At 48.6% G+C, this 20,566-nt stretch overlaps 2 protein-coding genes across 2 annotated transcripts in view; one reads left to right on the plus strand and one right to left on the minus strand.

The window, feature by feature from the left end:
* Positions 1–5,580, minus strand: part of PDCD11 (programmed cell death 11) — a 64,990-nt gene extending 59,410 nt beyond the window's left edge. Inside the window, exons 1-3 of the mRNA XM_069753697.1 lie at positions 5,462–5,580; positions 845–949; positions 307–435 (exon numbers count right to left, since the gene is read on the minus strand). Coding sequence (XP_069609798.1) covers positions 307–435; positions 845–937 — 222 coding nt within the window. The 5' untranslated portion in view covers positions 938–949; positions 5,462–5,580. The remainder of the gene's footprint in view (positions 1–306; positions 436–844; positions 950–5,461) is intronic.
* An 89-nt stretch (positions 5,581–5,669) lies between these two features.
* ATP5MK (ATP synthase membrane subunit k) lies at positions 5,670–19,292 on the plus strand. The gene is made up of 4 exons (XM_069753699.1): positions 5,670–5,808; positions 15,464–15,559; positions 15,640–15,731; positions 19,081–19,292. The coding sequence occupies exons 2-3, from the start codon at positions 15,473–15,475 to the stop codon at positions 15,727–15,729; spliced, it is 177 nt and encodes a 58-aa protein (XP_069609800.1). The 5' UTR covers positions 5,670–5,808; positions 15,464–15,472; the 3' UTR covers positions 15,730–15,731; positions 19,081–19,292.
* The last annotated feature ends 1,274 nt before the right edge of the window (positions 19,293–20,566 follow it).

Here is a 20,566-nt window from a genome sequence, read left to right on the forward strand (position 1 = left end):
ATGCAGTGGACCCATGTGATTCAGATGGAGACAACACAGGTGCAGCATAACCGATGAGGCAGCCACTCACAACCTACCAAACTAATGGAGGGGGTGGCTGCTTGGCACATTGCTGCACATAAAAGACTTGTATGTGGCGCTGTTCACACAATGGAGATGCACAGCATCCAGGCAAGCCTAGTAGTGACACCCTTCTATTAGATCAGGCGGGCCTGCCCAGCGCTATCCAAATGCACCCCATGTGAACAGACACCACAGTTTACATGATGAAGAATTGACATGTAATTTTTAGAAAACTCTACCAACCTTAAAATTCAGTAATTCAACGCCTTTGTCTTTTTTTTCTGTGCTCTTTTCTGGCTTGAAAATCTCTGATTTCTCCCTTAAAACCTTCTTCTTTTTCTTCTTTATCTCTTCTAATTCTTCATGGTGTGTCTAAATAGAAATATTAATGTACTATTTGTACTGCAATCGACTAAAGTAGCAACGATTATTAAGGGCTGTAATACATAGAATAATCTTAGAATAACAATGGAAGAGTGCAGATTTCTAAAAGTGTGGCATATTTTAAACAGATTGTCCACAAGACCCTCACCGATCAGCTGTACTCCGTAGTGGTGTACGGACTTTAAAGGGACCCATCATGTCCCCAAATGACCTGCTGGTTCATAGCATTACTATTACATTACAATGGTGTCGAGCCACCGAGCTGAAGGAAGTGAACTTATTTCTCCCAGCAGCCGTCGGCTTTCAGTCACCGCATTGTGAGTAAATAAATATATTTTTAAAGTTATATTAAAAATATTTTCTTTTGAACATAAGGCAAAATGGCTCATTGACATACAGAAAAGAGGTTGTCATCTTCTCGCGGCCTCTTCTTAATGCCAGTTTCTTCGGATTTCTTCTGTACGCCCCCTCGGGGGAAACTCTCTTCCATTTTGGTGTAGGTCTGGTAAGGAAAAAACAAATAAAACATTACAAAACTAATAAGAGAATTGGACTTTTTCACTTATACGATGAAAATCGCAAGCAAGTCGGCTGCTATTGCCTGCACACCATTAAACTATTCCATCAGTCGTTCTTGAGCACATTTTTATATATGGAATTCGTGGTATGGTTGTGTAGATGCTCTTCCCTCAATAGAAAGAATATATTTTCTTTTTGTAGAGATTCGATGTTGCAGCCCTGAGAAATCTAGTGTAGAAGTCATATGCAAATCAGGCTGGAAGTGCACAGGGGGCGTGTCAATGTACTTGGAAAAGGAAGTCCAGCTGCACTGACACGCCTTCAGTGCACTTCCAGTCTGATTTGCATATGACTTCTACACTAGATTTCTCAGGGCTGGAACATCGAATCTCTACAAAAAAGAAAAAAATATATATATGATTTTTATTGGGGGAAAAGCACCTATATAGCCATACTACTACTTCTATATGTAAAAACGTGCTGGCAGCTTCTCTTTAAGTGTGCCATTACTTCATGATGAGTGAGGTGTCAGACATCTGAAAATGGAAAAGATGCAGAACAGATTCTGCACGAATGTAAAATCGACATCAAATACGCCTGGTGGTCACTTTGCTTCCCCATGCAAATTTTACACTGCATATTTTACAGTTTATTCATATTAAATCCACACCAAAATCAGGATTTGTTGAGAATTCTGGCGCAGATTTCACCTTATATACTGGAATCGGTGAAATCTGAGAGAATAAAACACAGTATAAAGTGACAAAATGCAGATTCACACCATGAACCACAGTTTAATTCACTGAATATGATTTTTTCACTTTTCCGCCCCTGTAATATGTTGAGGATTCTCTGCTGCAAATCCAGATAGAAAATCCAAATAGGATTTACCAAGTGTGAACATACCCTGATGGTGATCCAACATTGTGCCGAGCTTTATTAAAGGGGTTAGTCCTGCTCTGCTTAACGTCCATTTACACGGACTAACCGGTAAACTACTACCGATCGGCGGTCATTTAAAAGTAAATGATGTGCGATGAACGATCTTCAAAAGATCACTCAATGCACAAAGGCTGCCATGATTCTCTGCAGTGCAAGTCCCGATTACATAAGACAATGCATTGCCAAGACAGATGATCTTTTGTGCTGAGTAAAAGATCATTTCACCCAATCACCCAATAACCGAAAGCACTGCTCTTTCATTGGCAACCTGTTTAAAAGGCTACCAGCGTTTTTAATAACATTCATACAAAGCTTCCGTACATGTATGATTATTATCTAAGGAGAGTAAAGGCGGAATAGTAGACAGGGCCGGGGTAGAGCAGAGTAAGACTGGTGACAGAGTAATTATGCTTTTTGTGATGTTCATTCTGAATGACAAGAAAGCATAACCATAATAATAATTTTTATTTATATAGCGCCAACATATTCCGCAGCACTTTACAATTAAGCGGGGACTTGTACAGACAATAAATTCAATACAAGTTAAGGCAATTTAGACAGTGACATTAGGGGTGAGGTCCCTGCTCACAAGCTTACAATCTACAAGGAAATGGGGGGACACAATAGGTGAAAAGTGCTTGTTATTTCAGGTCTGGCAATTATAATAAATAGGGATTTTCATATAAAGCTGCATGATCCGGTCATCAGCCCGTGTGTTTAAGTGCAATAGTCAAGTATCAAGTGCAGTTATCATGTGCATGGAGGGTGTGGAGACAGATGAATAGTAGGGTGCAGATTCAGAGTAATATTTGGAAGGAGGGAACAGGGCAAAGTTAGTTTACTGAGTAATTGATGTGGTAGGCTTGTTTGAAGAGATGGGTTTTTAAAGCGCGCTTGAATAGGTCGGGGCTAAGTATCAGCCTGATCGTCTGGGGAAGTGCATTCCAGAGAGCTGGCGCAGCACGAAAGAAGTCTTGGAGATGGAGGTGCGAGGTTCGGCTTACGGGGGATGTTAGTCTTCGGTCATTTGTAGAATGTGTAGTACGTGTAGAGCGATAGATGGAGATGAGAGAGAAGATATAAGGCGGTGCAGAACTGTGGAGATCTTTGTGGGTGAGAGAGATGAGTTTATACTGGACCCTGTAGTGAAAGGGTAGCCAGTGTAATAACTGGCACAAAATGGGGGCATCGGTGAAACGGCTAGACAGAAATATGACCCTGGCTGCCGCATTTAAGATGGATTGGAGAGGAGAAAGTTTGGAAAGAGGGAGACCGATCAGAAGAGAGTTGCAGTAGTCCAGACGAGAATGAATAAGAGCGACAGTAAGAGTCTTAGCAGTTTCAAAGGTGAGAAAAGGTCGGATTCTGGAGATATTTTTAAGATGCAGGTGACAAGAGCGGGTGAGTGATCGGATATAGGGAGCAAACGAAGTTCGGTGTCGAATATGACCCCAAGACAGCGGGCATGCTGCTTGGGAGTTATGGTTGAACCCTCCAGGGTAATTTCGATGTTGGGTAGAGTGATGTTAGTAGAAGGGAGAAACACAAGTAGTTCAGTTTTGGAGAGATTTAGTTTCAGATAGAGGGAGGACATGATGTTAGAGACAGCAAACAGACAATCCTTGGTATTTTGAATTAGGGTAGGGGTGATGTCAGGGGAAGAAGTGTATAATTGGGTGTCGTCACCATAGAGATGATACTGGAACCCAAATCTGCTGATTGTTTGTCCAATAGGGGCCGTGTAAAGAGAAAAGAGGAGGGGGCCTAGGACAGAGCCTTGCAGAACCCCAATAGTAAGGGGACGAGGAGAGGAAGAGGAGCCGGCAAAAGATAGGAGGGAACCAGGAGAGAACGGTGTCCTTGAGGCCTATAGAGCAGAGCATAGAGAGGAGGAGCTGATGATCCACAGTGTCGAATGCAGTGGAGAGATCCAGGAGAATGAGCAGAGAGCAGTGACCTTTGGATTTAGCTGTTATTAGATCATTAGAGATTTTAGTGAGGGCAGTTTCAGTGGAGTGTAAAGAGTGGAAACCAGATTGTAAGGGGTCGAGAAGAGAGTTATCCGAGAGATAGCGGATTAGACGGGAGTGGACCAAGCGTTCCAGGAGTTTAGAGATGAAGGAAGGGTTAGAGACAGGTCTGTAGTTAGCAGTGCAGTTCTGGTCCAGGGATGGCTTTTTAAGTAAAGGGGTTATGATTGCATGTTTAAATGAGGCAAAAAATACCTGAAGTAAGAGAGAGGTTAAATATTTTAGTTGGTAAAGTCGTGCAGCGAGCCGGGACGGGAGAAAACCAGGTCCAGAGTATTCCCGTCCTCATGCGTAGGAGAATTAGTAAACTGTGAGAGGCCGACTGAAGAAGTTAGAGAAAGAAGATGAGAGGCAGATTGGGAGAGGGGATCATTGATGGGGATGTTAAAGGGACACTGTCACCTGAATTTGGAGGGAACAATCTTCAGCCATGGAGGCGGGGTTTTTGATTCACCCTTTCCTTACATGCTGGCTGCAATATTGGATTGAAGTTCATTCTCTGTCCTCCATAGTACACGCCTGCGCAAGACAATCTTGTACAGCGCAGGCGTGTACTATGAAGGACAGAGAATAAACTTCAATCCAATATTGCAACCAGCATGCAGCCAGCGGGTAAGGAAAGGGTGAATCAAACACCCCAAAACCCCGCCTCCATGGCTGAAGATTGTTCCCTCCAAATTCAGGTGACAGTGTCCCTTTAAAGTCTCCCATGACGAGGGCAGGGATGTCACAGGATAGGAAGTGATAGTTCTCTGTTTGCACAACACTCATTCATCAGCAACCTGTTTAAAAGGCAAAATATAGTCACAAAACAAGAGTTTTTATCAACATTCATTCGTAATTATCTTACAGTGTAAATGCCCCATTACATTGGTATTGAGAGGAAAGCAGAACAGGTGACGCCACATCTACCGATACCAGCAAGGAAGCCTAGCGTGATCGTGCACCATTGATCAGAGCTACACTGATTATAGGGGATTCTTTGGCAAGAGCACGCCACTCCCCAGCCTCCCGAAACCTGGGTAATGGTGGACATATCAATAATGCAGCCGTGCCCAGGGGCCCATATATTGTCCTTGTACTGCTATATGGGACACTAGGCCTCTGCAGCATGGGAGGAGCGCAGGACACGCAGGATGCTCACAGCTGACCATGGCAGACTTCACAGAAGTGCTCTACTATTGGAACGAGCTTGTAAGCGCTGCTCTCCTCGCCTAGGGTGGTCGCCTAGGACACCGACCACCGCAAATAAGACTGCAAAGGTAACCAATAACATTAAATATCTCTTGAAAACCTGAGAGGCTCTTTAACAAAGAGGTAACATGCACCGTTCATGATTTTACAGGAACTTTGCAGCTTTTTCCCATTTAGCAAGAGACAACCCCTTTAAGGGCTAAGAATGCAAAGACTGCAGTACGAGCATCAGGCCCAGATGGCCCCCTCACTCCTGTCTGTGACGCTTAGGATGGTCACATGACTCACAGCCCAGCTTTATAACCGTCCCCGATACGGCGGTCACTTACCGGCTGCACACAGATCACGCACACGGGGGTCTCACAGCCGGGCTCCTCGGCAGAAACATGCAGTTACCACACGTGGGTTTCCCGTGCTGTTAACCCGGAAGTACAAAGTTCCAGCTACAATAGTCACGTGACACACGACTTCCTGTTCCTGGCTGGAGAAACCGCGTCACCGGAGTCACCTTCTGTGTCTTGGAGAACGAGGTATTCTAGCGACCAATAGGGTGTCAGAAAGCTTTGACGAGCAGTTGGAGCAGCCAATGAGTGCAGCCGGTGGTTAGAAAGCCGCAGACAGCGGGCGCAGCAGTCGGCAGTGAAGGGCATTGGCACGTTGCTGCAGGCACGGACTGGTGAGCGCTGCGGCGGGTCACATTGCGCACAGCTCTATGGCTGGGTTTGGTCTTTAATGTGATTTGTTGCTTATTTATGCGGGCCGGTTATCGCTGCAGGACTGGACGGATGCGGGGCTGTCACTGGCCCGTCTTGCAGCTACAATGGCCGGTTGTATCAGGCGCTACTTTAAGGGGTTGACCACAATTTAAACGCAATGTGACAATCAATATGCTCCTGTTAAAGGGGTTTTCTGGTGTTGGTACCCCCCTTTTTCCCAACCTCTCCATGTTATATAACATGTCCTTTACTCACCATCCCCGGGTCCAACCGAGTCTCTCCCAGTGTCTATTGTCTGCAGTGTTGATGTCTCAGTGTTGCAGCCAATCATTGAGCTCAGAGTTGATGGCACTTGGCGCTCAGAGCCGCTGAGCTCGCTGATTGGCTGCAGACAATAACTGGCATCGGGACAGGATTTGCGAAGAGTCAGCGATGGACCTGGGGAGGGTGAATGGACTGTTGTTTGTTTTTTTATTTCAAACTGTATCCGGATGACCCCTTTAAATCCTCTGCAGCTTTGGCCCCGCTGCTCTGGTGGCCGGTAACCTCCACACAATCCCTGGTCTATGTGGTGATGCTGGCATGTGATTTAAAGGGACTCTGTCACCTGAATTTGGCGGGACTGGTTTTGGGTCATATGGGCGGAGTTTTCGGGTGTTTGATTCACCCTTTCTTTACCCGCTGGCTGCATGCTGGCTGCAATATTGGATTGAAGTTCATTCTCTGTCCTCCATAGTACACGCCTGCGCAAGGCAAGATTGCTTTGAGCAGGCGTGTACTATGGAGGACAGAGAATGAACTTCAATCCAATATTGCAGCCAGCGGGTAAGGAAAGGGTGAATCAAACACCCGAAAACTCCTCCCATATGACCCAAAACCAGTCCCGCCAAATTCAGGTGACAGGTTCCCTTTAAGAGGCCGTTGTAGCTATGGGTTTAGGTGGGCTACAGTGGAGACTATTCACTGGCTGTGGCCAAATAGGTCTGTAGGGCAGAGGCATAAGTAGAAGTCATTAGGCCCTTAATCCCCCCTCTGGGGGCTATAGGGACTAGTCTGATGGGGTCCCTGCCTGGTGGCACCTCACCCCACTCCAGTTGATTGACAGCTTTGTCCCATGTGTGTATATAGAGACATGCCTATCATGACTGGCGGAGAAATCCATCTGGGGTCCTCATTGGACTCCTCATTGCTCCCTATAATCCCTGGCCGTAATCCCATTCATCTGCCTGTAACAGATTCCCATAAACTTTGGTTCTGAGTGACGTAATGGGAATATGGACCCGACATACAGCTTAGTCTACGTTCACACTAGCGTTCGGCTAGTGTGCGTCGCGCTAGCGTCGGGCGACGCACGCGTCATGCGCCCCTATGTTTAACATGGGGGACGCATGCGTTTTTGCTTGTTGCGTTTTCCGACACGTGCGTCTTTTTTGACGCTAGCGTTGGACCAAGAAAACGCAACAAGTTGCATTTTTCTTGCGTCCGATTTTCGTCAAAAAACGACGCACGCGTCGAAAAACGCAGCGTTTTTGCGTGCGTTTGCACGCGTTTTTCGGTGCGTTGTGCGTCGCGTCGCCGACGCAGCGGCGCACAACGCTAGTGTGAACGTAGCCTAAGGTCATGATCACCAAGGCATTCCCCTCCCCCCTACAGCAGACCCCTAATGTTTGATACCTACAAGCCCACCTCCACCCTCGCTGGCTGGGAAAGTGGAGTCCAAAATATGAAATTTAAATAAACCGGGAACTCTAGGGATATGTTTGGTAATAGTAAGGGACTTGCCCTGTTCTCTTGGTTGTGGTCCTGTATACTACAGTCTGAGGCCTCCTTCACATGTACGTGTCTCCGGTATGTGTGGCATCAGCTTGTTTGTTTTTGTTCCCCAGATGCTACATGTACCCACTATAATCTATGGTGCTGGCCACGTTAAAAGACATATTATGTTCATTTTTCGGACGGTTTCTGCCCATCTAATGGAAGATACAGGAACACAGTCCATGTAATGGACAGCACTTGGATTGCGCCCGAGTCCTGTTTATTTATTTTCTTCCATTGACCAATAGACTTGTATTGGCGAGATTCATCCAGGCCTTGGATCACCCATGGAGAAGTCTGATTTTGTGCAGACAGTCAGCAAAAATACAGCTACATAGACTAAAATAGGTTTGTGTTCTGTGAAAAATATGTATAGAACTCTATGAGATGAATGGACGCCTGACTGATATGCGGATTCTCTAACTTCCATGGAAATTTCTAGGACTTAAAGACACTGCCTAAGCTCAGCCATTCTTGATTGTTTCTTTGACCCCCAACCTCTCGTGGTCTGAGCAAGACGGAGTACAGGAAGCAGAGATGGGAATAGCCATAAGGCTATGGTCACACGTTGCGTTTTTGCTTCAGGTTTTTTGTTTTTTTTGTCGGGGGACATTTCTCTTGTACATACTGATAAAAATGTAGTGCATAAAAGAAAATCTGACTCCACGTCATCATGTTTTGGCACCAAAAACACAGCAAAACCTGACACCTGTGTTTTTTCCACACGGGCACAGTCCGGCCGCGAATTCGCCCCTTCCTACTGTCAGTGCCACCTCCATACTCCCCTCCAGTCAGCGCCCACACAGGGTTAATGGCTGCGTTACACCGCGGTGTAACGCAGTCCGTTAACGCTGCTATTAACCCTGTGTGTCCAACTTTTTACTATTGATGCTGCCTACGCAGCCCACGCAGTATATAACGCAGCCCACGCAGTATATAACGCAGCCCACGCAGTATATAACGCAGTATATAACGCAGCATATAACACAGCCCACATAGTATCTAACACTGGCCAGGTAGTATATAGCAGGTACGCGGTATATAACACAGCCCACGTAGTATTTAGCAGTGTGGGCACCATATCCCTGTAAAAAAAAATAAAAATATTTAAAATAAAAAAATAGTTATATGCTCACCTGCCTGGATCCAACGAAGCTCTGGCGATGCTCGCGTGGCTGCCGCCATCTTCTGTTTCCAGGATGCATTGCGAAATTACCCAGATGACTTCGCGGTCTCGCGAGACCGCAGGTTTTTTGTTTTTTTTAATTATTTTTAACATGACTTTTCTCCTTCGCCTCATTGGGGGACACAGGACCATGGGTTATGCTGCGGTCACTAGGAGGCTGACACTAAGCTGAGACAAAAAAAGGTTAGCTCCTCCCCTGCAGTATACACCCTCATGCTGGCTTCCAGAGACCCAGTTCAAGCTTAATGTCCGTAGGAGGCACACTGTTTTTTTTTTTTTTTAATCTCACGGATTTTTTCCTTTTTATTCCGGACGAAGGGGGCGACGGATTCTTTCAAGGTCCGATCTCCCCCGAACCAGCAACAGGCGAGCACGGGAGTTTCACCTCACCGTATCCTCTCCTGCGACGTGGGAGCCACTGCCTGAGCTGACCTTTTTTTTTTGGGCGACGGTCTTTTCCCTAAAAGGGCACCGATCTCCCCACTTTATACAGATGAGCACTGGCGTTTTACCTCCAGTATCCTCCTCTGCAGCCAGGCTTTTTATTGCCGGACATCTGCCCTGTCCACCAGGTTTTCCCTCGGCTGTACAGAGGCTCTATTTCCGTGGCGTCCGTGCAGACCACACTGCATCACCAATGCCTATGCGTGATTCAGGTGGTGGACGGTTCCTCTCCACCCCCCTGTCTGGGGCTGGTGGATAGAGGCTTCCCAACCCCTGCACCGTCCCTGTCATTCCAAGGCACCTCTCACTTCCTCGGGGTAAGTGTCTCGTGGGGGATGGGGGGGGACGCCGGTTTTGCGGTCCGGAGGGCTCCTCCTAAGTAGCGGCACATCGGTGGGCTGAATCCGCAGATTCCCATGCATTTTTTGGCACCTTGCAGCCACGCGCCGGACCGAAGCCGCAAATTTAGTCCCCGGCTTCGGCCTAGCCGCTGGACGCTGCCGATTGGCTCCGCCCACCCCTGTGCGTCATCGGCGGCGCCGCCCCCCGGTCCTGGCGCTTCTCGCAGCCTCCGAGATCTCTCTCCTGATCTCGGCGGCCATCTTGGTCCCTCACTGCACGCCGCAGCTCAGCTCTGCCGCAGCGTCTAGGTGTCACAGCGCCCACGTGCAGCCGATTTCCCAACTCAGGGGACAGCGGGACACAGGACCTGGGTAAGGAGACCTCGTCAGCCTCTCCTCTGCAGCGTCGCCCTCTGCTTCCTAGATTATAGACCCTGTGGTCTATTTTTTTTTTTGCATTAGAATCATGTCCCAGTCAAGGTCTAAAAAATCCTCTAAGGTGCATACGACCTTTTTTTTTTTCTGCGTGTACCACCTGTCAGGCCCCACTTCCTAGGCCTCAAAGTTCTCCCCTCTGCTCTGCCTGCGATGCCCCATGTGCCCAGGAGCCCTCCACCGCCACCGACTCTGGCGTACCTAGTCCCCCCCCGTGGGTCGCTTCACTTTCGCAGTCCGTGGATTTTTAAGCTAACGCCATCAAATCCATTCAAAACCCTCCCGGGGAACGGGGCAATCCGTTACAGGTGTTAAGAGATCCCTCCATAGCAGGAGAATCATCGGTCAGCAGGGGCCGCTCTCCCCATAAAGAAGCACGGTCATCCAGAAAACGGATCCGCACTACCTCTCCTGAGCGCTCACCTCGCCACTCAGACTCTGGCAGCTCCACCTCTCGCTCACCCTCTTTGGGGGCTCGCAGCGTTCACGACTCTGAACATGAGTCCGAGGTATCATTGGACCCGGAGGCTCCGGAGTTCAGAGCTACGGTTGACTCCCTCATTGTAGCAGTCAATCACGCACTTAAGGTGGATGATGACTCTAATTCCGCTCCGGAACACGCGGTCTCTTTTACCAGAACCAAGCGTTCCCACAAAACTTTTGCCTCTCACCCAGCTTTTCTGGATATAGTCAGGCGACACAGGGAGCGTCCAGATAAGCGTTTCTCGGGTAAGAAGGACCTGGTATCGAAGTATCCCTTCGCAGCAGATCTCGTGAGAGACTGGACGGATCCCCCTATAGTAGATCCTCCGGTCTCACGCCTGGCTTCTAAAACGCTTCTTTCAGTCCCGGACGGCGCTTCAATTAAGAGTCCCACTGAACGCCAGCTAGACTCTCTAGCTCGCTCAGTGTACGAAGCCTCAGGCTCTTCCCTGTCCCCCTCCTTCGCCGCGGCTTGGGTGACCAAGGCAATGGTTTCCTGGGCGGATGCTCTAGCGAAATCCATTCACGAACAGGACCTCCCGTCTGAGATGGCGGACCTAGCGAAGCAGTTAGCCATTGCTAGTGATTATGTGATGTACGCATCCCTCGATGCGGCGAATTGCGCAGCATCGGCGGCTTCTAACGCCATCGCTATCAGAAGGGCTCTTTGGCTCAGAGAGTGGCGCGCAGATTCCTCCTCTAAAAAATCTCTGATCTCTCTCCCTTTTCAAAGCGGGCGCCTTTTCGGTGAAAAGCTTGATCAGCTTATTTCCGACGCCACAGGGGGAAAGAGCAAGTTCCTTCCCCAACAGAGGCCCAAGGCGGCTTTCCAGCGCCAGCCTTACTTTCGCTTTCGGCCCTTTCGTACCAGCCCAGCCTGGTCCAATCCTACCGGTCTTTCCAGATCGGACCGATCCGCTCGCACAGAGACGCTCGTCCCTCCTTCAGGCCGAATTCTTCCTGGCGCGGAAAACCGAGGCAGCCCAGAACCAGAGGTTCCAGACCCCCCAGATTCCCGTCTCAATGACTCGGGAACGGCGCCAGTCGATACCACCAGAGTAGGCGGACGTCTACTCCTTTTTCAGCAAGCCTGGCTCTCCGTCGTTCACGACGAATGGGTCAGGGATCTGGTATCGTCTGGCTACAAAATAGAGTTCTCCGCTCCTCCTCAAACTCGGTTTTTTCCCTCTCGTCTCCCCAGTTCGGGAGCTCAGTCTCGCGCCCTCCTTTGCGCCATTCACTCCCTCCGCCAGAGCGGGGTCATTGTTCCGGTCCCGGAACACGAGAGGTTCAAAGGTTTCTACTCAAACCTCTTCGTCGTGCCAAAGAAGGACGGAAAAGTGCGCCCCATTTTGGATCTGAAACTCCTGAACAAGTGCGTAAGAGTCCGCCACTTCAGGATGGAATCGCTCAGATCGGTCATCTCTTCGATGGAAAGAGGGGAATTCTTGGCCTCAATAGACATCAAGGATGCCTATCTTCACATCCCGATATTCCCGCCTCATCAGAGGTTCCTCCGCTTTGCCGTTCTGGAGGACCACGGCGCCCAGGGTATTCACCAAGGTCATGGCGGCTGTCATGGCCATCCTTCATTCTCGAGGAGTTGTCGTGTTACCTTATTTAGACGATCTCCTCATAAAGGGCCCGTCTTTTCAGGCCTGCGAGTCAAGCGTCCACATTACCCTGGATTCTCTTTCGCGCCTGGGCTGGTTGATCAACTTGGACAAGTCCTCTCCCGTTCCTGCCCGTCGGATCTCCTTTCTGGGAATGATCCTGGACACTTCGAGGGGGCTTCCTCGGTCCAAGGCCCAAGCGCTTCAGCAGGGAGCCCGAACGCTCTGCCATCCTCGTCCGCGAACCATTCGGTTCGCCATGAAGATCCTGGGAAAGATGGTTGCAGCAATCGAAGCGGTTCCTTTTGCTCAACTCCATCTCCGCCCCTTGCAACAGGCTTTGCTGGACAACTGGGACAGGAGTCTCCCATCTCTCGACCGCCCTTGCCCCCTGCCCCCGCGGGTCAGACAATCTCTCGTATGGTGGACCCTGGGTCCGTCTCTTCTCCAGGGGAAGTCCTTCCTCCCGATCCGCTGTTTAGTGATAACCACCGACGCCAGTCTTCTCGGCTGGGGGGCGGTGTTTCTTCACCACTCTGCCCAGGGCCGTTGGACAGTTCGGGAATCCAGACTCCCCATCAACATACTGGAGATTCATGCTATCAGACTTGCCCTGAGTTGCTTTCACGCCCTGCTCGCGGGTCACCCAATACGAGTCCAATCGGACAACGTCACGGCGGTGGCTTACATCAACCACCAGGGGGGTACCCGCAGCAGGGCAGCGATGCAGGAAGTCTCTCACATCCTTCGTTGGGCTGAAACCAACCATTCCATCATCTCTGCGGTGCACATTCCGGGAGTCGAGAACTGGGCGGCGGACTTCCTGAGCCGCCAGGGCCTTGCCTCGGGGGAGTGGGAACTCCACCCAGAGGTATTTCGTCAGATCTGTCTTCGCTGGGGGACCCCGGACGTGGATCTGATGGCGTCCAGATTGAACGCCAAGGTCCACAACTTCATTGCACGTTCTCGGGATCCCGAGGCCATAGGAGTAGACGCGCTGATTTCTCCGTGGCATCAGTTTCAGCTCCCATACGTGTTTCCTCCCCTTCCCTTACTGCCGAAGGTGATCCGAAAGATCAAGACGGAGGGAGTTCCGGTCATTCTGGTCGCCCCAGACTGGCCTCGCCGCGCTTGGTACGCGGAACTCGTTCAGCTCGTAGCCGACGTTCCCTGGCGGTTACCAGACCGCCCAGACCTGCTTCGCCAAGGTCCGATCTACCACCAGAGCTCAGGGGCCTACATTTAACGGCGTGGCTGTTGAAACCTGGATTCTAACTCGTGCCGGTTTCTCTCAGCAGGTCATTCCCACCATGTTAAGTGCTTGCAAGGCGTCTTCCGCCTCCATTTACCACCGCGTCTGGAAAACATTCTTCTCATGGTGCAGGCTCCGAGGGCACCCTCCGCTCGCTTTCTCTATCCCTTGCATCTTGAATTTCCTTCAGTCTGGTCTGGACTCCGGCTTGGCCCTGAGTGCCCTCAAAGGTCAGATCTCAGCGTTATCCGTGCTGTTCCAGCGTAGGATCGCCGCCAACCTTCAGGTCAAGACCTTCATTCAGGGAGTCTCCCATGTGGTTCCCCCCTACAGGATGCCGTTAGAGACCTGGGATCTCAACTTGGTCCTGGGGGTTCTTCAGGAACCTCCGTTCAAACCCCTTCAAGACGTTCCGCTCTCTGTCCTCTCATGGAAGGTTGCCTTCCTGGTAGCGGTGAGGTCCATCAGAAGGGTTTCAGAGCTCGCCGCTTTATCCTGCCGGGCACCTTTCCTTGCCTTTCATCAGGACAAGGTAGTCCTACGCCCTTCCCCGGCGTTTCTTCCGAAGGTGGTCTCATCTTTTCATCTTAACGAGGACATCATTCTTCCCTCCTTTTGCCCGCAGCCCAAACATAGGGTCGAGAAGGCTCTCCATACTCTGGACGTGGTACGGGCCCTCAGGAGGTACATTTCCAGAACGGCTCATTTCAGAAAATCGGACGCCCTTTTCGTGCTCCCGGAGGGTCACAGAAAGGGTTTGGCTGCGTCTAAATCCACGATAGCCAGATGGATCCGATCCGCTATCCAGGAATCCTATCGGGTCAGGGGCACTCCTATCCCGGCGGGGATTAGAGCTCACTCCACTCGGTCGATGGGTGCTTCCTGGGCCATCCGGCACCAGGCAACAGCGGAGCAGGTTTGCAAGGCCGCAACGTGGTCCAGCCTGCATACTTTCACAAAGCATTACAATGTCCACATTCACTCCTCTGCGGAAGCGGCCCTTGGCAGGCGTATCCTGCAAGCGGCTGTGGCGCATTTGTAGTCAGATGGTACACGGAGTTATTTGGTTGTTTTGTTTCCCTCCCAGGGACTGCTTTGGGACGTCCCATGGTCCTGTGTCCCCCAATGAGGCGAGGGAGAAATATGGATTTTTGTGTGTACTCACCGTAAAATCCTTTTCTCCGAGCCACTCATTGGGGGACACAGCACCCACCCTGGTAGCCTTACGGCTCGTTACCTTTTTTGGTCTTTGACTGTTTGTTTGACATGTTATATTCTAATGTTACTTGATATATTGTTGTTATTATCCTACTGCTTTTGCACTGAACTGGGTCTCTGGAAGCCAGCATGAGGGTGTATACTGCAGGGGAGGAGCTAACCTTTTTTTTGTCTCAGCTTAGTGTCAGCCTCCTAGTGACAGCAGCATAACCCATGGTCCTGTGTCCCCCAATGAGTGGCTCGGAGAAAAGGATTTTACGGTGAGTACACACAAAAATCCCTATTTTTTTTACTATTGATGCTGCATAGGCAGCATCAATAGTAAAAAGTTGGGGACACACAGGGTTAATAGCGGCGGTAACCGAGTGTGTTCCCCGCGGCATAACGCAGTCCGTTACCGCTGGCATTAACCCTGTGTGAGCCGTGACTGTGGGGAGTATGGAGCGGGCGCCAGGCACTAACTGCAGGGGAGTAGGGAGGGATTAATCGGACCGTGGCCGTCGCTGATTGGTTGTGGTGAGACCAATCAGCGATGTGGGATTTCCGTTACGGAAGTTGCAGACACACAGAAGTACCATATATATATATATATATATTCAAATAAATAGTGTAAGAGGGGCTCAAAACCGGAGACTGCTATACCGGAGACCTGTTACTGATGGCTCCTAACGAACACTGCAGGTTTTGGTGCTAGAAAGCTATTTGTATGTCGTAGCCACTTGTGCTCGGTCTTTCAGCAATGTCTCTAAGGCATGTACTGCGTACAATCATTGCAAGGAGTCGCATGTCCCTTATTAATGAGGTTTTCGTTTCTCATGTTTCTTTCAGTAATCCACCATGGGAGGACACGACGCGGGGACACAGTACCACTTCACTGGCATCAAGAAATACTTCAATTCTTATACCATGGTTGGCAGGAGGAATGTACGTGATTGGGCACAGTCCTTCCTGTCCTTAATTTTTATTTCAGCTTTTTCTAAGATTTAACTTTTTTACCTTTGCAGTGTGTACTGGCCACATACGCAAGCATCGCCGCCATTGTCCTTTTCTTTAAATTAAAGCCCAAGAAACAAGCAGCGGTCAAAGATAAATAACGGTAAGTGACGTAAGTAATGATCAGCCCTCTTTACATTGGTAAGATCAGATACTGGTTTGTTATAGTGGGCCACGTCCATTTCCAGTAATGGGAGTTCGTGGTGTAGTGAAAATCTGAGCACGGCCGCTCCGATGACATTCAGTTGCATAAGCGCTGAGCTGCAGTTCTTGGCAGCTGCCACTAGCCACCATCAGCTAAGTGCGACAGTTCACATATAGCCCACGAGCGGCATTAATCTGACAAGTTAGACCTCCAGTGAACTAATATTGCCGACATCCTAATGAATGTAATTGGCCTGGACAACCCCTTTAAGTTTAACTTATAGCCAATTATGTAATTGGCTGTAGGTCTTTGGCCAGGTGGCCCACTGAGTCCCATTTGTCTAGCAGAGCAACTGGCCTCGTTGTCAAACCTACTAACCTGTGCAGCTTTCATCGTCGTTTTGGAGAAAAAACGCATCCTGCAAAGTTGCCCGCAGGATGCGTTTTTTCTCCATAGACTTGCATTAGCGACGCATTGTGACGAATGGCCATACGTTGCATGCGTTGTCCACTGGATGCGTCGGGTTTTGGCGGACCGTCGTCTCGGTAAAACGTTCAAGGGAACGTTTTTCCGTACGTCGCATCCAGTGTTTCACACTGCGCATGCCCAGCAGGAAAGATCGCTCACGATCTTTCCTGCTCGGCAACGCAGACAGAAATGTGAAAGCAAACACTTCCATCGGTACGTTGCGCCGACGCTTTGTGACTGCCCCGTACCGACGGAAGTGTGAAAGAAGCCTAAGAAGGTATATACCTCAGACAGTTTCTTGAGGTATTTCCCAATGGTTTCAACGACCCTATACATACTCCAGCCATGGCATCCACAACTTTTCATATAGGGCAGATTTCACCCTTTTCCTGTAAACTCCCTTCTCCAATTTAAAGGGAATCTGTCACCCCAAAATTGGCCTATAAACTAAGACTACTGGCATCAGGGGCTTATCTACAGCATTCTGTAATGCTGTAGATAAGCCCCCCCCTGATGTATCCTGAAAGATAAGAAAAACACATTAGATTATACTCACGCAGGGGCGGTCCGGTCCGATGGGTGTCACGGTCCGGCGCCTCCCGTCTTCATGCCATGACTGCCTCTTCTTGTCTTCCTGCTGCGGCTCCTGCGCAGGCGTACTGATTAGTGATGAGCGAATTTACTCGTTACTTGAGATTTCTCGAGCACGCTTGGGGGTCCTCCGAGTATTTTTTAGTGCTCGGAGATTGTTTTTCTTGCTGCAGCTGGATGATTTACATCTGCTGGCCAGCATAAGTACATGTGGGGATTCCCTAGCAACCAGGCAACCGTGGCAGGAAGACAAGAAGATACAGTCATGGTATGAAGATGGGAGGCGCCGAACCGCGACGCCAATCGCACCGAACCGCCCCTACGCGAGTATAATCCAATGTGTTTTTCTTATCTTTCAGGATAAGGGGGCTTATCTACAGGATTACAGAATGCTGGAGATAAGCCCCTGATGCCGGTGGCCCAAAGGTACAGTCACACTCAGCGACGCTGCAGCGATATAGACAACGAGCCGATCGCTGGAGCATCGCTGTTTAAGTTGCTGTAGAGACATCAAACACAGCAGCTCCAGAACGATGCAGGAGCGATCCAGTGACGTAACGGCGACTCACTTATCGTTCTTGCTGGTTGTTAGCTCCATGTAAAACATTGCTGGCATTGTTGCTTTTGCTGTCAAACATGACGATACACGCCGACCTGACGACCAAATAAAGTTCTGGACTTCTAGCTACAACCAGCGATATCACAGCGGGATCCAGATCGCTGCTGCGTGTCAAACACGAGATCGCTATCCAGGACGCTGCAACGTCACGGATCGTTGTCGTTCTCGTTGTAAAGTTGCTGAGTGTGAAGGTACCTATAGTTTATAGGCCAATTTTGGGGTAACAGATTCCCTTTAATGACATGTTTCGCTTGTTTAATGAACTCTCCTCTAGTCGGCGGCTCCTCCCTTATCCAACATATTGCGATCACCTTCTGGGCCATGTAAAGCAATCTGGCAATTGCCTCTTTCAAGACATTATCCAACATAATCTCCTCCACATACCCCAGAAGGTATACCACCGGCTCCCTTGGAACCATACATCCATATGCCCCTTTAATTTGACTCGGGACCACTATCCAAAAAGAGGACAGTCTTGGACATGTCCACATCATATGGTATATACCTGCACCATCATTCCTGCACTGGGGAAATTCTGAAGAAGGTCTGAGGCCGGCCTTAAATAAGATAGCCTTAAATAAGATATTTGGAGACTTGTAGACTCTGTGTATTATAGACAGCCTACTCGGCTCACTCAACGACCATCTCGGCACCCATTCCAGAACGGATTCCCACTTGTCATTCTCCATGGGGCCCTCTTGTAGTCCCATTCCCACATATGTAATCCAGCACAATGTCCCCCTGAATAGTGAGACCTAGCGCTATTGGTTTTAACTATTAAGAGGCAGCTGGGGTCCACCACCAACCTGCATACAAATTTAATATATTGCGGTCGCTAAATAGTATAAATCAATCAGTCACTCTCTCAAAAAGTGAATGAAGCTGAGCTGTAATAGCAAACATTACCTGTGGACAGGTGTGATGCAGTCTTTGGAATAAAGCAGCCATGTCCCCCGTTTCGTACTGTGGTTGCCAAAGGCAAGAAGCCAGATTCTCTCTTTCTCTCTCTCCCCTCCCCAACATGAGGTGTAGTAAGTCATTAGAATCCAGTCATTCAGCGAATCAGTAACTGGGACCTCCACTATAATGCTGCCAATGTTGCCCCAGCCTAATGGTAGTGACAGGAGTCCTTAATAGCTCTGTCCCACAGAGTCACTTGCAAGGTGGTCATACAATGGGACTTAAATCTTGCAAATACGATTTGTAAAACTGACTTTAGGATATGTTCCTAAAAGGTCTTGTAAGTTTATCAAAACTTTTTTTTTTTTATACATAAACAAATTGACTTTACTCCATAGATTTGTGTCTTTTGCTGAGTAAAACCTGCTAGAAAAAAAAAAAATACGGTCCAGCTTTTTTCACAGTGTAACAATCCCCCAACGATGTACTCAAACATGATTTATTCTTTCTGAGCCTACAATGACAGGTTTCCTTATACATATGGGGAGTTCTGAGCCCCAAGGCTTTGTGTTTAGTGGCGATGTCTAACAATGAAGGGATTGTAAATCCGGGTTAGTCTCCATTTCACCTCCAGTCCTGATAGATATTACCTTTTTCTGGGATTTCATACACAACTTTTTTTATTTCCACTATAGTCCTATACTTCTGACTTTTTGTTTTTGTCAACAGTGTCCTGGATGTAGAGGCTGATAGTTGCCGGATCATCTCCTCGTCATGGATTTACTCCCATTTTGACATTAAATACCAGATTACTTGTATTTGTATTGTTTTTATTTACAATTTCGGGTACAAAGTCTGTACAAAACGAGGCAGCTCCCTCCTGCCTGGGAAGCCACAAATTTGTCTGAGGTGTCAGTCAATAAATGATAATTCACAAGTCACTCCTTTGTCGTCTGTAAAAGAACGTTTATTGCTGTAGCATCAAGTGAACCCATCCATGGTTTCTGCCAATCAGCGGTAGTACATACAAAACCTAAAGTGGGACAAGGTGGACTGAAAGAAACCAGTTTTAAGTATAAGTGGAGGAAAACTCCTATTACTCGAGCTGCCCATTCCTAATGAGGAGAGGCATCGCGCTACTAACTGGTCATATTTAGACTTCACGACTCCCACTACCCTGGTTCAGTCTTCTCCGATGTGGCAGCTGGACTGCTTTCATTTCTGTATCTGTTTTTCTTGTGCATAGCAAACGTCCATGATGGCAGAAAAGTGTAGACTGATATGGCTGCTACATTGGAGCAGATTGGACTAGGGCAGTGCAAATCTTTCTACTCAACTCTTGTGACTGAGAATTCCTTTTCAATCCGTGCAGATTTATATTAATTTTGCATTCAAAAAGACAACAAATGCACAAATCATTGCTTTCTCCATGACCACTTCAAAGGGATCCAATGTATTTAAATGAATACAGTGGTAAGCATGGGCCCCACGTATCCCCGCTACTAGATTGTTTGTGGGACAATATCTGATTTACTGAATAAGAATGCATGTGGAGCAATGTACAAGTTATTTTGTGGTGTATGCTACTTATCAACCAGATAGTGGAAGACTAAACTGACAATTGGGCAGGTTTCACACTTACGGCACTCATGGGCCAAAGTGCCGAGTACCTGCCCCAACCTCATGACAGCCACAATGTAAAAGCCATATAAAGTTGTTTTAGACCTGAGTAGTTCTTCACATGAATTAAAGGGGGGAGGATACAGGAATCTGTACATGTTGCACCCTTCTGTTGTAGTGCTTGACAGAAGTGTTAATCCATGACATTTGTTGCAGAAAAGGAGATTTGTGTACTCGCCGTAAAATCTTTTTCACCAAGCCAATCACTGGGGGACACAGGACCATGGGTGGTTATGCTGCTTGCCACTAGGAGGACACTAAGTCAACAAAAAGAATTAACTCCTCCTCTGCAGTATACACACCTTGACTGGCCAGCAACAACTCAGTTGGGTAGTAAAGCAGTAGGAGTATAATAAAACCAAGATAAGTAAACTGTCAAAAACTGAGGAACAAACCACAACAACAATCAGCCATAGGCTAACAGGGTGGGTGCTGTGTCCCCCCAATGATTGGCTCGGAGAAAAAGATTTTACGGTGAGTAAACAAAAATCTCCTTATCTCCTACGCCTCATTGGGGGACACAGGACCATGGGAC

The sequence above is a fragment of the Ranitomeya imitator genome, chromosome 2 (genome assembly GCF_032444005.1).
Source record: "Ranitomeya imitator isolate aRanImi1 chromosome 2, aRanImi1.pri, whole genome shotgun sequence".
NCBI lineage: Eukaryota > Metazoa > Chordata > Amphibia > Anura > Dendrobatidae > Ranitomeya > Ranitomeya imitator.